This window comes from Jaculus jaculus, chromosome 11 (genome assembly GCF_020740685.1).
Source record: "Jaculus jaculus isolate mJacJac1 chromosome 11, mJacJac1.mat.Y.cur, whole genome shotgun sequence".
Classification (NCBI taxonomy): domain Eukaryota; kingdom Metazoa; phylum Chordata; class Mammalia; order Rodentia; family Dipodidae; genus Jaculus; species Jaculus jaculus.
This window is the reverse complement of record NC_059112.1, coordinates 60,908,935-60,921,943: the sequence shown is the minus strand read 5'-3', so window position 1 is coordinate 60,921,943 and position 13,009 is coordinate 60,908,935. Positions and strand designations below refer to the sequence as shown.

General features: G+C 52.8%; 2 protein-coding genes across 2 annotated transcripts in view; one reads left to right on the top strand and one right to left on the bottom strand.

Moving 5' to 3' along the window:
• Sorcs2 (sortilin related VPS10 domain containing receptor 2) overlaps nucleotides 1–13,009 on the top strand; it is a 478,299-nt gene that overhangs the window by 199,557 nt on the left and 265,733 nt on the right. The window lies entirely within an intron of this gene.
• On the bottom strand, nucleotides 8,671–11,235 carry Psapl1 (prosaposin like 1). Its single transcript, XM_004655992.2, has one exon. It carries the CDS (start codon nucleotides 11,224–11,226, stop codon nucleotides 9,655–9,657), a length of 1,572 nt encoding a protein of 523 aa, XP_004656049.1. The 5' UTR covers nucleotides 11,227–11,235; the 3' UTR covers nucleotides 8,671–9,654.

The following is a 13,009-nucleotide window of genomic DNA, read 5'->3' as shown; positions in this document are numbered from 1 at the left end:
AAAGCTGTGGCCTAGCTAAGCACAGACCCTAATGCTCAGGGCCAACACAGAGAAAGTACCCTGATCTGTGGTCTTATTAGCAGAACAAGCCAGTGGGCATCTGAAGTGCTTGGATATGTTCTATAACTTTCTCTTTTGTCCAGCTAGAGGCAGATACCACGGGCTGCAGAAGGCAGTTGTTGAGCCTGGCTGTAGTGTCATCTACCTGCTTGCTGGCTCCTAATCTTACCAAGCCCGTCTCCTTGTACCTCCAGAGCCTCCCTCACCAGCTAAACACAGCTGCAGCACCCCAGGGAGTGTGTTGGGATTCAGGACTTGCAGTCAGCCAGACCTGCATGGTGTGCACAATGCCACATGAAGCTTAAGTAGTTCGTAGGCTTGGCAGAGAGCCACCAACAGCCTCCGTGCGTGCCATGCCGAGGACAGCAGGGGACCGCCTGTTCTTTGCACTCACCAGCCATCACTTCTGTTCGGTTTTGTTTCCCTGTGTGGAGAGGGAGCCCCTTTGGGTCCTGTTCCCAGTCTCTCTGGTGCATTCAGGCTCACACCTTTGTGCTGTGCCTTCTCTTGCCCACACAGCATTTGGTTTAAAATTCTGCTCAGGTCCCCAGTAGTTGCTGCTGGCCAGAGTCATTTGAAGGCATGGGTTATGTGGGGTCAGAAAGAATAGTCTTGCTCCTTACTGCATGCCTAGGACATCAAATGCGTTTCTAGGGACTTCCCACTCCCACAACTTCTGTCACCTTCTCTCTCCCTCTCTTCTCCTGAGAAATGTACTGAGAGATAGGCAGTCAGAGTTCAGGCTTTCCAATAGGAAATCTGAACTAGAGACTGTCCTACCTTTTTTTTTTTCCCCCCCTCAAGGTAGGGTTTCACTTTGGCCCAGGCTGACCTGGAAATCATTATGTAGTCTCAGGCTGGCCTTGAACTCATGGTGACAGTGATCCTCCTACCTCAACCTCCTGAGTGCTGGGATTAAAGGCATGTGCCACTGCACGCGACCTTTCCTCTTTTTTCAAATGTTATTTATTATTCACTTGAAAATAAAGAGAGAATATGAGAATGGGCCTTCTAGGGCCTCCTGCCACCAAATATGAACCCAAACATGAGTCACTTGTGTATCTGGCTTTACATGGGTACTGGAAAATGAAATCCAGGCCATCAGGTTTTGCAAGCAAATGCCTTTAACCACTGAGTCACACCTCTAGCCCCCTGGCCCTGCCTCTTATAAGCTGTGTGGTCATGAGGCAGTTGCTTTCCCTCTCTGAGCCCATGTCTTCTATGAAATGAAGAGGCTGATACGGCCTTGGTTCTTGAGTCAGATCAGTGGATGTAGAATAGACATCCTGGTGCTTGACCTCAGGGGCTGCCTGGCACCATTTCATGCCATTCTTTGAGCAGCATCTATTGCTGGTAGTGTTGGGACAGAGGTCTAGGTTTCTAACTCATGTGTCTTCCTCTATGTGGTGGTATAGGCTTCAAGGCCACAGGCCCTGCGTCCTCCCCACTGGCGGCAGTCAGTGACTGTGCCTTGCCCTGACCTTCCAGGGCTCTAGAGCCCCTGAAACTGGCCCATGTTCCCCTCACCTCTGTGAGGACAGTCATGTCTGTCATGCTTCCCTGTGTCCTCTTTCATCTCCTCTAGCCTGGGGGATCTAGATGAAGGTTGGCTGGTGTCCTCATGGCCTTCTTCACCTTGAGGATAGAATCCAGAGAATCACTTGCTGAAGAGGAAGGCACTGAAGGGGGACCAGGGCAGAAGTTCACATGTTCCTCCTGTGACCTTGGCCTCTGGCTACTTTCTTGATCCCTGACTTCTCATTTGTGAAATAGGGAGACAGACTAGAAAACCCAGCAGTGTCTAAGCTTGTTTTGTGGTGTTGTGACAAACACCTGAAACTAGGCGAGTCACAAAGCAGGAAAGTATTTAGCTCATGGTTCTGGAGCTGGTGGGGGTAGGGTCCCAGAGAATGACGTTGGCATATGCTCAGCCTCTGGTGAGGGCCTTGTGCCACAGTATCCTCTGACACCAGTCTCTCATGGTGAGGCAGAGCAACAGCTGGCCTGGTCTCTCCTCTTCATATAAAGTTACAATGCCGCCTCGGGGCCTTCCCTCACAGCTTCTGTGTACACTCTTGTGAAGGATACATTCTCATCACAGAAGGCAGCCTCCCACCTGGCCTTTGCATCATTTCCTCCATACACCCCACATTTTGGAAGACAGAGTGTCTCCACTGCAAGGATGTGCCATAAACTATCTAACCACTCACTTAACCTGCTAGAACCTGACTCCCCATCAAACAGATTCTGGCCTGCCCCTGTCTCACCCTCCTTATCTTGGGGACCCCCAAACCCCAGAATTCCTTGACAGACCTGGATTCCTTGAACTCTTCCCATGGGCCCTGCTGGGCATCCACAAGCCTCTGCCCTCCCTGTGGTGCAAGTGGCTTGCTGACTTGTGGGCTGTATGGTGGGGCCCTGTCGAGTTCTTGGAGCCCCTACAGCTGCCCAGCTTGGCAGCCTCCTCCATGGTCCTTCTCTGGGTGAGGGTTCCTCTTGGCCAGGGATGGCTGCCTGTGGGGAAGGGGTCTATAAGAGTGAGGTGCTTAAGGCTCCTCATAGTGCAGCAGTGCTGGGAGAGAAAGCAGGTGAGTGCTTCCCCACACCCCGTGTGCCAGTCCCAGGCCCCTCGTGTGTTAGGCTGTGCTGGGACCCCTTTATACCTTCCTCAGGTCCTTATCGCTCCCACATCTCAGCCACCATCTGGCTCTAGTGGTCCTATGGCCTGGGCCCTCTTCTCCATCTTCCAGCACTCCCAGTTGAACAATTGCCCCAGTTACCACATGGTCCCCTGCTCCCTTCTTGTCCCCAGGGCCACACAAGCAAATTTCCAAAGAGCAGGAGAGACCCCATTGCTGCACCCCTTGTTCCTGACACACGGCCTCCCATTGCACTCAGAGGTCTGTGTGGTCCCTGGACACACATCACACGATCCCCAAGCCCCTACTCTTGGGTCAGAGCCAAATATTCATTCACTCCACCCACCACACCACTCCTACCTTCCACCTCAAAGCCTTTACTTAGCTTAGCCCTGTCCTAGGCCCTCAGTCACTGACACCAGCTTCTAGCTGAATGCCTCTCCCCACAGCCATCGACAGACCCTGTCTTACGCCTCCTTCCTCCTGGAGATGCTACTACTAAATGCTGTTTTCTCTCCATTGAGTTGCTTGCAATCTTCTGGGATTTGAACAGTGTTTATAATATTGTTTTAATGTAGCTTTCATTTACCAGCATTGTTGTTAGCATTCTTTCTTCTTTCTCTATTACATACTTATGAGTGTGTGTTCCTGTGTGTTTGTGTGTGAGGGAGAGTATAGCTGTGTGTGTGCGCCGTGGTACATATGGGGAGGCTAGAGGACAACTTTTGGATTGGGTCTCTCTTGTTCCATTTTTTTTGAGGTAGAGTTTCTCACTCTGAATTGTCACTCTCTGTTCTTGCTGTGTTCAACAACAGCCTCCAGGAAATTTCTATTACCCTTCCATCTCATTGTCAGCTTTCTGGGATTACAGAAGCCTGCCTCTGGCTTTTTACATGTGGTCTGGGTATTGAACTTGAGTGATGAGCTTTTATCCACTGAACCATCTCCCCAGCCCAGAATTATTTCTTTTTACATGGCTCATCTGCCCTGCTTGTTAGGCTGAAGCTTGAGGAAGCAACAGTCCCGTCTGTGAAGAGCTTTCACTCCCACTGCCTTGTCAACAGCTGACCCAGCAGAGCGAGTAGAGCATCCCAGCCCAGCCCAGCCCAGCCCAGCACAGCCCGCCTCCGCTGCTGGAGCATAGCACGGGACCTGGGCTCCTCTGCCAGGGAGGCCCAGCCCACACTCCATTCAGCCCTGGTTCAGGCCAGCACTCAGAGCACCTGGGCTGCCCATGTTCTTTCCGGATATGGAACTTTTTTGAGTCCTAAAGCCTTGAAAGCAGTGAGGTACTGCTGAGTGTGTGACAGCCAGGAGGCTAAGAAAAGCAGGACACCCCTGATTTGTGGGGTTGGCCAGTGTCCCAGTTCAAGCTACTTGAGCAACATTGTAGAATAGAAAGCTGGAAAATGTATGCAAGTCATTGGCTGTACATAGCTGAGTGTAGCAACAGCCCAATAGCTGTGAGCATAGCTCCAGTGCACTGCTGGTCAGCCAGGCTCCAGCTTCTTGAGAGCTTGTGGGTCTGTGGACAGTGGCCTGGAAGGATGTACCTGGAAAATGGGATGTTGCTTGCTTTTTCTGGATGCTCCAGCCCAGTAGCTTGTCTCCTAGCCCCTGCTAGTATCCCTGAGCGTGTGTGAGGAGCAGGAAATGAAAGCTATGGCACTTCATCCAGGGAGGTGGGGTGGGGGACTCTGCCATTGCTAATGTGTGGTCCTGGGACATTCTCTGCTCATCCCAAACCTCTGCTCCCTCCTCCCCATCCTCACAGAAAGCACTTAGGGTCAGTATGTCCCTGGGCAAGAAGACTTGGGGGAACTTCCTTTGCCTTATTCATCTGGGCTTGTGAGCCATACCACCGTAGAAGTGTCACTTTACTTCTGTTGACTTCATACCTTTGTCTCTATGCATGAATGCTGAGCCTGGTCTTGGAGCTATATGCATCATCCTTTGCACTGGTGGAGGAAGGACCATGAAGAAAAATATGGATGTTTGACTGAACTTACCCTGTGTTTTGGTTACAGGCTCTTCACCACTGATTCCCACCTCCTCTTGTTGGCAGGAACAGCCATCTCAACTAGCATATAGTCCTCAGAAAGGGTGTCCACAGTGGCTTTGCCCAGGAGGGTCTCAACAAGAGACAGCAGGGGTGCTATGCATTTAAGAGCTCTGAAGTCCTTTTGCCAGCCTGTTACCATGTATGGGATCCCAGTTGCCCCCGTAGAGTGCCCTAGGTGGTATGTGTTAGGGCCAGCACTATAATCTCAACTTCAGGGAATTAAGACCGCATAGTCATCCCTTATATTGGTGCACGCTGGTAGGAAATTGCTGAAGAGGCAGAGGCAGAAGGATCAGGAATTTGAGGCCAACCTGAGGAGAAAAGACAAAAGTCTGCACAATCAGAGCTGGAGAGATTGCTCAGTGGTTAAAGCATATACATATACATATATATATATATATATATATATATATATATATATGCACATACATACATATAATCTGCCTCTTTTACTCTCAAAGAAAGAAATAAATCTTACATATATTTTTTAAAGTCCACCCCAACCCCTGTAGGGTCTCCCAGGAAGATGACTTGGGCTCTGCCTTGATGTGGAGGTGGAACAGATTCCTGCCCTTTTGTGGCCTCATGTGGCCCAACCAGCCAGCCAGGGATCAGGGAAACCAGATGTGCTGGTCAGGTCAGGGTGAGGCTCTTAGATTCCAGGCTGTGTGGAATACTCCCTAGGCTTGCTTCATTCCCTCAGATGCCAGAACAGCAGGCTTCCCTGAATCTGGTGCCCAGTGTGCAAGCCCCAAACTTTCAGCCTTGTTGCATGCCCCAAACACCAGTCCCTGAATCACTGTGGAGTAACTACTGGCTCCAGAGTCCCACAGGGCTGGTCTGGGTAACTTTAGGCAACTTCCTAAGTGACTGTTTCTTGTTCAATTCCCAAGGAGCCCTGCCTATGCAAGAAGTCACTCTCTCTTTTGCTGTCTTTGCAATTTCCTTTTCTTGTGGCCTTGGGACTGTTACCCTGAGAAACTAGTTGGGGAGTGGTGAGACTTTCCCCTGTGTTCTGCAACTATTCCCATTGTCCTAAATAAATGTGTCACCTTCCTGGGCTAGGAGCCTAAGTTCAGTGTGCTTTTGACCCCTCCCAGCTTGCTGGAGGCTTTAGGAGAAGCAAGAAAACTCCCAAGCTGCCAGGAGGGTGTTGAGATGTCCAGGCCTGGGCTCCTTCCTTCCACAGCAGGTGGCTTCCAGTTGGCCAAGGAGCCCAGATCTGACTTTTGTTTTGACCAGCAGAAAATTTTAATCTTCCTTTATATAGCTGTCAGTATGGAGGAATCAGGAGTTCTTGTATGGATAGCCTGGGGTTTTGGCCTTGCTGGAGACATGGGCAGAAGTCAGTAGCAGGCTGTCATTCTCTCAAGACTTCCCTATTGGGACTGGGTTGGGCCACATGAGAGACCCAGGTTTTGCTTCTGTTCACACTCAGGGGTTTCTGGTGACATTTCGAGCCTATGTCCCAACATGCCCTGCTATCTTTATAGTTATAGAAGGGAAATAGGCCCAGTGGAGTCATGATCTGGGCCTGGGGTATTGAGCCTGGAGCTCGGGCCTCCACAAGGACACATGAGTCTTATGAAGAGGGGCTTATTGCTAATAGAAAGATCCCTGCCTACCACTCTCCCAGTATGGTGGCTCTTGGCTGAGGAGGGAGGTGCCACTGCAGGCAGGCTGTGTTGTTCTTGGAGAGGGTCCCAGGGTGGCGTGGGTCTGCGGTTCTCTTCCATACGCAAAGTACAGACTGTGGGATCTGGCAGCTTACTGGCACCCCAAGCCACATGGATAGCTCAGAAGCCACCATTGCTCTGTGGCCTTGCTGGCCAGGGAGCCTGCCTGCCCAGCTCTAAGAGATCTCCCAACACACATAGCTCCCCTGAGGGTGACCTTCAGGGCTTGTCCTTGGGCTCTGTGTTCTCAAGTGTGCAGGTAGTGCTTCCTGGTGGGGTACTTCTGTCAGAACAAAGGAGATGAAGGAGGTGTAGGGTCGGAGGAAGGGGGCCACAGTGGCGTGTGTCTCCTTGCTTCTCTTCTGAGCCCCTGCATTGGGAGGATCTGCCATGTGGGCTGCTGTTCTGGGTGTTCCAGAACAGCTCTGGGTTTATATTCTTTTCAAAGAAAGCAAAAGAAAGGTAGGCATGCCTGCATCTGGCCCAATGTGGCTTCTGATTTATTGATTTAGTTTCCACCACACAGCCAAGAGCCAAGTCCTTTTCCTCCAGCTTTTCACACTCTGGTCCCATGAAGGACTCGGAAGCCACTACTAGCAAGTCTACTTATTGATCAGGCCTATTCCCAGAGGTGGCACCCAATGGACATCCATGACCTGTCTGGCAGAAGTTTTGGGTATCCGGCCACATGGGCAGCACTTGCAGAAGGCACCATGCTCAGCACCCCAGCTGCTCACTTCCTGCTTCTCCACCCTCACAGGCTGGGTCTCCCACACTTTTGGTTATGGTGGGGCACACTCCTCTTCATCAGGGTTTGTCTGTTCATGCAACTGGCAGCACAGTGGGACAAAGTAGCCATGGAGGCTACTGGACAGACTTATGGGGACCCGATGGCAGCTTTCCTGTCTCTTCCTGTCACTTTGCCTTCAGCCCTACATTGATGTTTGGTGCATCTACCATGGGGAAGTGAGAAAGACCCTGGCCTTGGCTTTGGTATGGGTCAGTGAGGATTTCTGGCTGGGTGGGGTCCCTGTGTCTGAGAGCAGGAGACTTTGCACTGCTCAGGAGCCAGATGCCCAGCCAATGCCCGTGGGCAATGGGCCTATAGGATCTTGCCAGGTGTGCTCCACAACACATGCCACTGGATAATGGATATGTGAGATACATTTGGACACTAGTTTGAGGGAGAAGCTGCCTCTGGGCCTCAAGGTGGGGTATGGGTAGAAGAAAGGGGCATGGCGAGCCCTCACCCTGACAGGCCCTCATAGTAGTTCTGGGTTGGAAGTAAGCTCAGAGGGGTATGTCTGGGGAGACACACATCTGCGGACAGAGCCTCTGGGAGCAGGGTGGGCTTTGGCCAGTGAGACCAGCAACCTCAAGGCCTCTGTATTGTAATCTGACTTGGATCTTCCTTCTTTTATTTTAAAAATATTTTTATTTTTTATTTATTTGAGAGTGACAGACAGAGAGAGAAAGAGGCAGTAGAGAGATAGAGAGGGAATGGGCGTGCCAGAGGCTTCAGCCACTGCAAACGAACTCCAGATGCATGCACCCCCTTGTGCATCTGGCTAACGTGGGTCCTGGGGAATTGAGCCTCGAACCGGGGTCCTTAGGCTTCACAGGCAAGCGCTTAACCACTAAGCCATCTCTCCAGCCCGGATCTTCCTTCTTATAATCAAATTTGGACTGGGTCCACCCAGTGGATAGTGTATTCACCCACCTCCATTACCCTCATCTTGTGCAAGGGTGACCAGTCGACTCAGGTCTATCTATCTATCCATGCCAGAATGAAGGAGTGCAGAAATGCTCAGTAGGCATACCTATATCTCTAAGTGATGGCCCATCCCAGGGCAGTTGCCTAAGAGCCCTTGGGAGAGAGCACCCACTCACATAGCTGCCCAGGCCAGCCAAGCCCATCTCCTTTGTGAGGGAGGACATTACCAGCCCAGGCTCTCAGGCAGCGGTGACCTATGCACATACATCCCACGAATAGTTCAGCCCCTACTGCATGCAGGCCCTGCCCTGGGCTTGAGGCTAAGGCAGATGCCGTACCCAGGGCTGTCCTTGAAGTACTCATGAGGGGCTGGCAGTCCACCAGTGTGAGAGGAAGCCAGTGGGTGTCTGAGACAGACTGATGGCCCACGGGAGGCTTTCCACTGGAGGCACATCAATAGGAGAGTTTGCAGCCCTGGGGAGCACAGCCTTCCATCAGAATAAAAACAGCAAACACCACTTGAAGAATGCTTGTGGTTTATATAACACTTGCTCAGTCAGACTCCTTGGGGACCCCAACCCTTCCCCCCACCAAGATGGGTTTTGCTGGTTTCAATGGGTGTTGGTCTCTGGGGGAAGGAATTTGAAAATGTCTCCTTGAATTGTCTCCACATCCCTATGAAGCAGTCATGGTCCTCCCATTCTATACAGACACACAAAGAAAACAAAACCCGAGGCTCTGACAGGCCTACTCACCAGACTTGCTCCTGCCTGTGCTTGTTGCCTCCTATATGCAGCAGCCACTCCACCCCTCTCAGGGCTGTTCCTAGGATGGCCCCAGACAGTCTGTCTCTCAATTTTGAGCACACCCTACTAAGATTTCTGCTCTGCTTGAGTCTGAGTGTGAGGACAGGGCCCCCAAAGTGGGCTCAGACATGGACAGACTATTCTGAAGCTCAAAATTCCCTTCTTGGGTGGTGGCCAAGGTCCAAGACTCCTCCCCAGAGAATTCCAGAGCCACTGGCACCTCACCTGCCCCTTGGGAGACATCCCCAGAGACCCTAGCTTCAGATGTGGCCTGAACAAGCAAGACGCAGCCCCCACCCCAAGCTGTTGGAAAAGAGCGATCAGCCTGACTAGAGATAGTCCCTTCCACCTTTCCTTCTGCTTCTGCCTTGACTCATGGCTGAGTGTTCACCCTGTTAGGAGTAGAAGTAACATTCAAGTCCAGTTCCCCAGGCCGACAGCATCACAGAATGAAGTTGGGGCAGGATCTGGCTAACTGGGATGCTGGGCTCTTCTCATTCATAGGATGTCTTCACGAAGGCAAAGCCATACAGCAGGATGTGAACACGAAGCTGATCAGGATCAGGAGGACATGGCTTTGAGTATCAGGTCTGCTCTGTCCCAGCCTCCCATCTCAGAGCCTCAGTTTCTCATCTGTGATGGGGGATGGGACAGCACCGGCCTCTTGGAGTCCCTGTGGATAGAGCTGCGGCCACGGTCATGGCTGCTCGTTGGCACGGGAGGGCTTCTCTTTCCACAGCAGGCGCCGGCAGTGTTCCACAGCTTCACACATCTCGGCAGCCTCCTGGCTTTTACACCAGAAGCTGGGGCCCAGGGTGCACTGATCGGTGCCTAGCAGTGGGGTCCTAGAGCCATGGCAGGCTCCCACCTTCTTGCACACGGCCGCGGGGTCCATCATGAACCTGAGGCTCTCGATGAGAACTGGCTCGTACTCGACGACAAAGCGGTTGCACTGGACCAAGTAGGGCAGGGGCAGGATGCTGCAGCCACTCTTGAAGGCCCGCAGGATGTCCCGCTTGGTGCTCTTGCGCTCCAGGTTCTGGGAAGACACACCCAACAGTCTCTTGCAGCCCTGGCAGAAGCTGCCTTGGTTTTCCTCATCCAAAAGCAGGGATGGCACAGTTGTCTGGGTCTTGGGAAGGGACCGGGCCCGCCTTCTGTTATTACACAGTCGAATGGTCTGGCACACTTGGTCTGGGGTGACCCTGGTCACAAACTGCACCAAAGAGGGGCTGTAGGTGTCCACCAGGGTGATGCACTGCTGGACTAGAGATGTGGGCATGATGGAGCACACACGCTCCAGGGCGTGGCTGATCATGGTCTCCGTGCTGTTCGTCTCCAGCCACTGGTCCAACTCCTGGATCACACTCAGGCACACCTCACAGGTCAGGCCAGACTGCATCTGGATCTCACTCTTCTTCCTTGACAGTCCCAGCTCCAGGGAGGGGACCCCATTCACAGCAGCCACTTGAGCTGACCAGTGGGCAGGTCCCTTCTGTGCCTCACAGAAGCCCCCCTTCACACAGACCTCAGGTGGGGGCAGAATCTGAAGCGTTTGTTCGGCAGGTTCAAAGAGCTGGCGGATGTAATTCTTGCAGAGGGCAGTCAGACCAGGTCCCAGGGACTCACATTGCTCCTGAACTGTCACCTCTGCCAAGGTCAAGTTGGATCCCAGAGTACCCTGGAGCCGGGAGATCAGCCGGACACAATCTTGGCATACAGCCTCTCCAGACAGCTGCTGTGGGTGGAAGCTGAGGGCTCCATTGGCCAAGAATGGAGCCACCACTTCTGATGCATCCTCTTGGGACAGTGGCCTCCCAGAGCCAGCCAGGTGCCTCTGCAATGGCTCACAAAGGGTGAGTGCAGTGCACACCTGAGTTGGAGCACTGTCCAAGGCTTCACCGAGCATGCGCAGGATGTCTGGGCTGTGGGCTTCCACCATCCACTTGCACCTGGCTGAAGACTCCTGGCTGGGAAGCCACTCGCAGGTCTTCATCACCGACGCCAGGATGTCAGACTCAGTGGCATCAGGGTTTAGTCCATTTCCAGCAGCGGCCACCACATCCTGGCACACAGTGCAGGGCAGGGACCTGGTAGTAGGCTTGCTCCAAACAGCACTTTGGCAGTACCCCACAGCCCCACAACTTGCAGCTGCCTGCAGGTCCTGGCACCACACCTTTGAGCCCTTGGCACATTCCTGGGGACCCGAGATGGGACTGGCCGGGTAGGCACTCAGGAAGCTGGACAGGAGAAGCAGTACATACAGCATGTTGCCCAGTGACTCCGTTCCACTGCCTGCTGCCACCTGCCTCCTATAAATCCAGCTCCTGGAGCAGGCGCAGCAGGATGCCTCGGGCCTCCTCCCCAGCCTGACTCAGAGCCCCGCCCACCTAGCGTGCCTTAACCAGCTCCCTGGCTTTTGTCTTTCTCTTTGCCTTCATATTTCAGGGAATACAGAGCTTCCCTACTCCCCTGGATAAACTCACTAGTTCCAAAACCCAGCTTTTATTTGAGTGAAGCTCGTTTCCCTTATCAATGTCACACCGAGGTCCCTGGCTGGGCCCTTCTTTCCTGGACTGCAGCTGTTCCAAGATGCATCCCCCAGTGCTGTGCCTTATACTACCCTAATGTCTTGATGTGGCCTGGGCCCTCCTGGAGTGGGATTGCTGGGGAACCTTGTCTCCTCCTGGGAGGAGCAGAGGTTGGAAGGCTGAAGTGAATGGCTTCTAAGGTTGGAAGAACTGAAGTGAATGGCTTCTAACTGGGTCACATGGTGATGAGCCTCCGCCACAGGCTCTGGTCCTAAGCTTATTGTTCAAGGGGTCATCCTGCTGATCATAGTGCTCACTTGTGGAATGAGTGGGCCCTTGCCCTCACAGCACCTGTGTGAAGCCTAGACACACGGAGCCCTTCATTCTGGAAATGCCTATAGAAGGGTGAGCGTGGGCTGCTTCTTGTTTGCTGACGTGCGTAAGATGTTTGCAGAAAGCACACATACACAAAAGGGATTTGTCTCACCCTGATGTCACTTGTTATCTTTATTTTTGCTTCCTTAGTTTTGGAAATAGTGTTAGGCAAGAGCATTGGCACTGGGCAAACACACAGGTGGCCTGAACTTCAGCCTGATTATTCCATGGAGAATTCTAGAGCCAGCCTTGCCTTTGTCTGATTACATTGCAGATCTTAACCTTCTCATGACCTTCCCAGGAGTGGACAGGTCAGGGGGCCTGGGAAGGAGTTCCATTCGGCCTCTGAGTGCCTCAGTGGTATGAGCCACACGTGGGGCTGTGTGCAGCTCAGGTGCTAGGCTTCTGGGTACCCAGAGGAACCCTCTTTCCAGCTATGTGGGGCAGACATCCCAGCTGCCCTTGTAAGAATCTTGTGAGGAATGCAGGTGGTGCTTCCCCTAGCCCTCCTTTCAGGAGGCTGGCTTATAGAAAGAATATGGAATGCGGCTTGCTGAGCCCTTTAAATGACTTCCAAGGACTCTGCTTCCTTGGGGCCTGGCTTGGGGAAGAAGTGGGGCTGGGTTCTCTTAGCTGTAGGGATGCAGGGGCCGGCTAGGCAAGTTTCTATGGAGGTGGGGCTGTAGAGAGGGCTCTCTTATCTAGAGGTGGAGGGGCAAGCCCGCTGACTCACAGGCAAGTTCCTTACCCTATTGCTGCTGTTTATGGAGCACCCATTTGCTTTGTTTTGGGGGTTAGATGTTTTATCAACCCCACAATCAACTCTCTGTTTGCCAAATGGGTGTCCCGCCATTCCACTCGGTTTTGACACCGAGCTTCCCCAGAGCACACACAGCCCCAGGTGGGCGGCTTCACCTGTGCTTCTGACCAGAGCTGTACACTGAGGCCTTCCTCACCGGTCTTCAGACTGGCCACTGATGGAAACGTTTATGGAACTCAGAGAGGGTCTGTTCTGAAGCTTACCAGTGCCGTCCTGCTCCAGGAGGGCCTGGGCCACACAAGCAACGGCACTACCTTGGGAACTCCCTGGGGAAATGCCAACAGAGATGGGCCAGGGTGTGAGGCTCTGTGGCTGCTCTGGGTGTG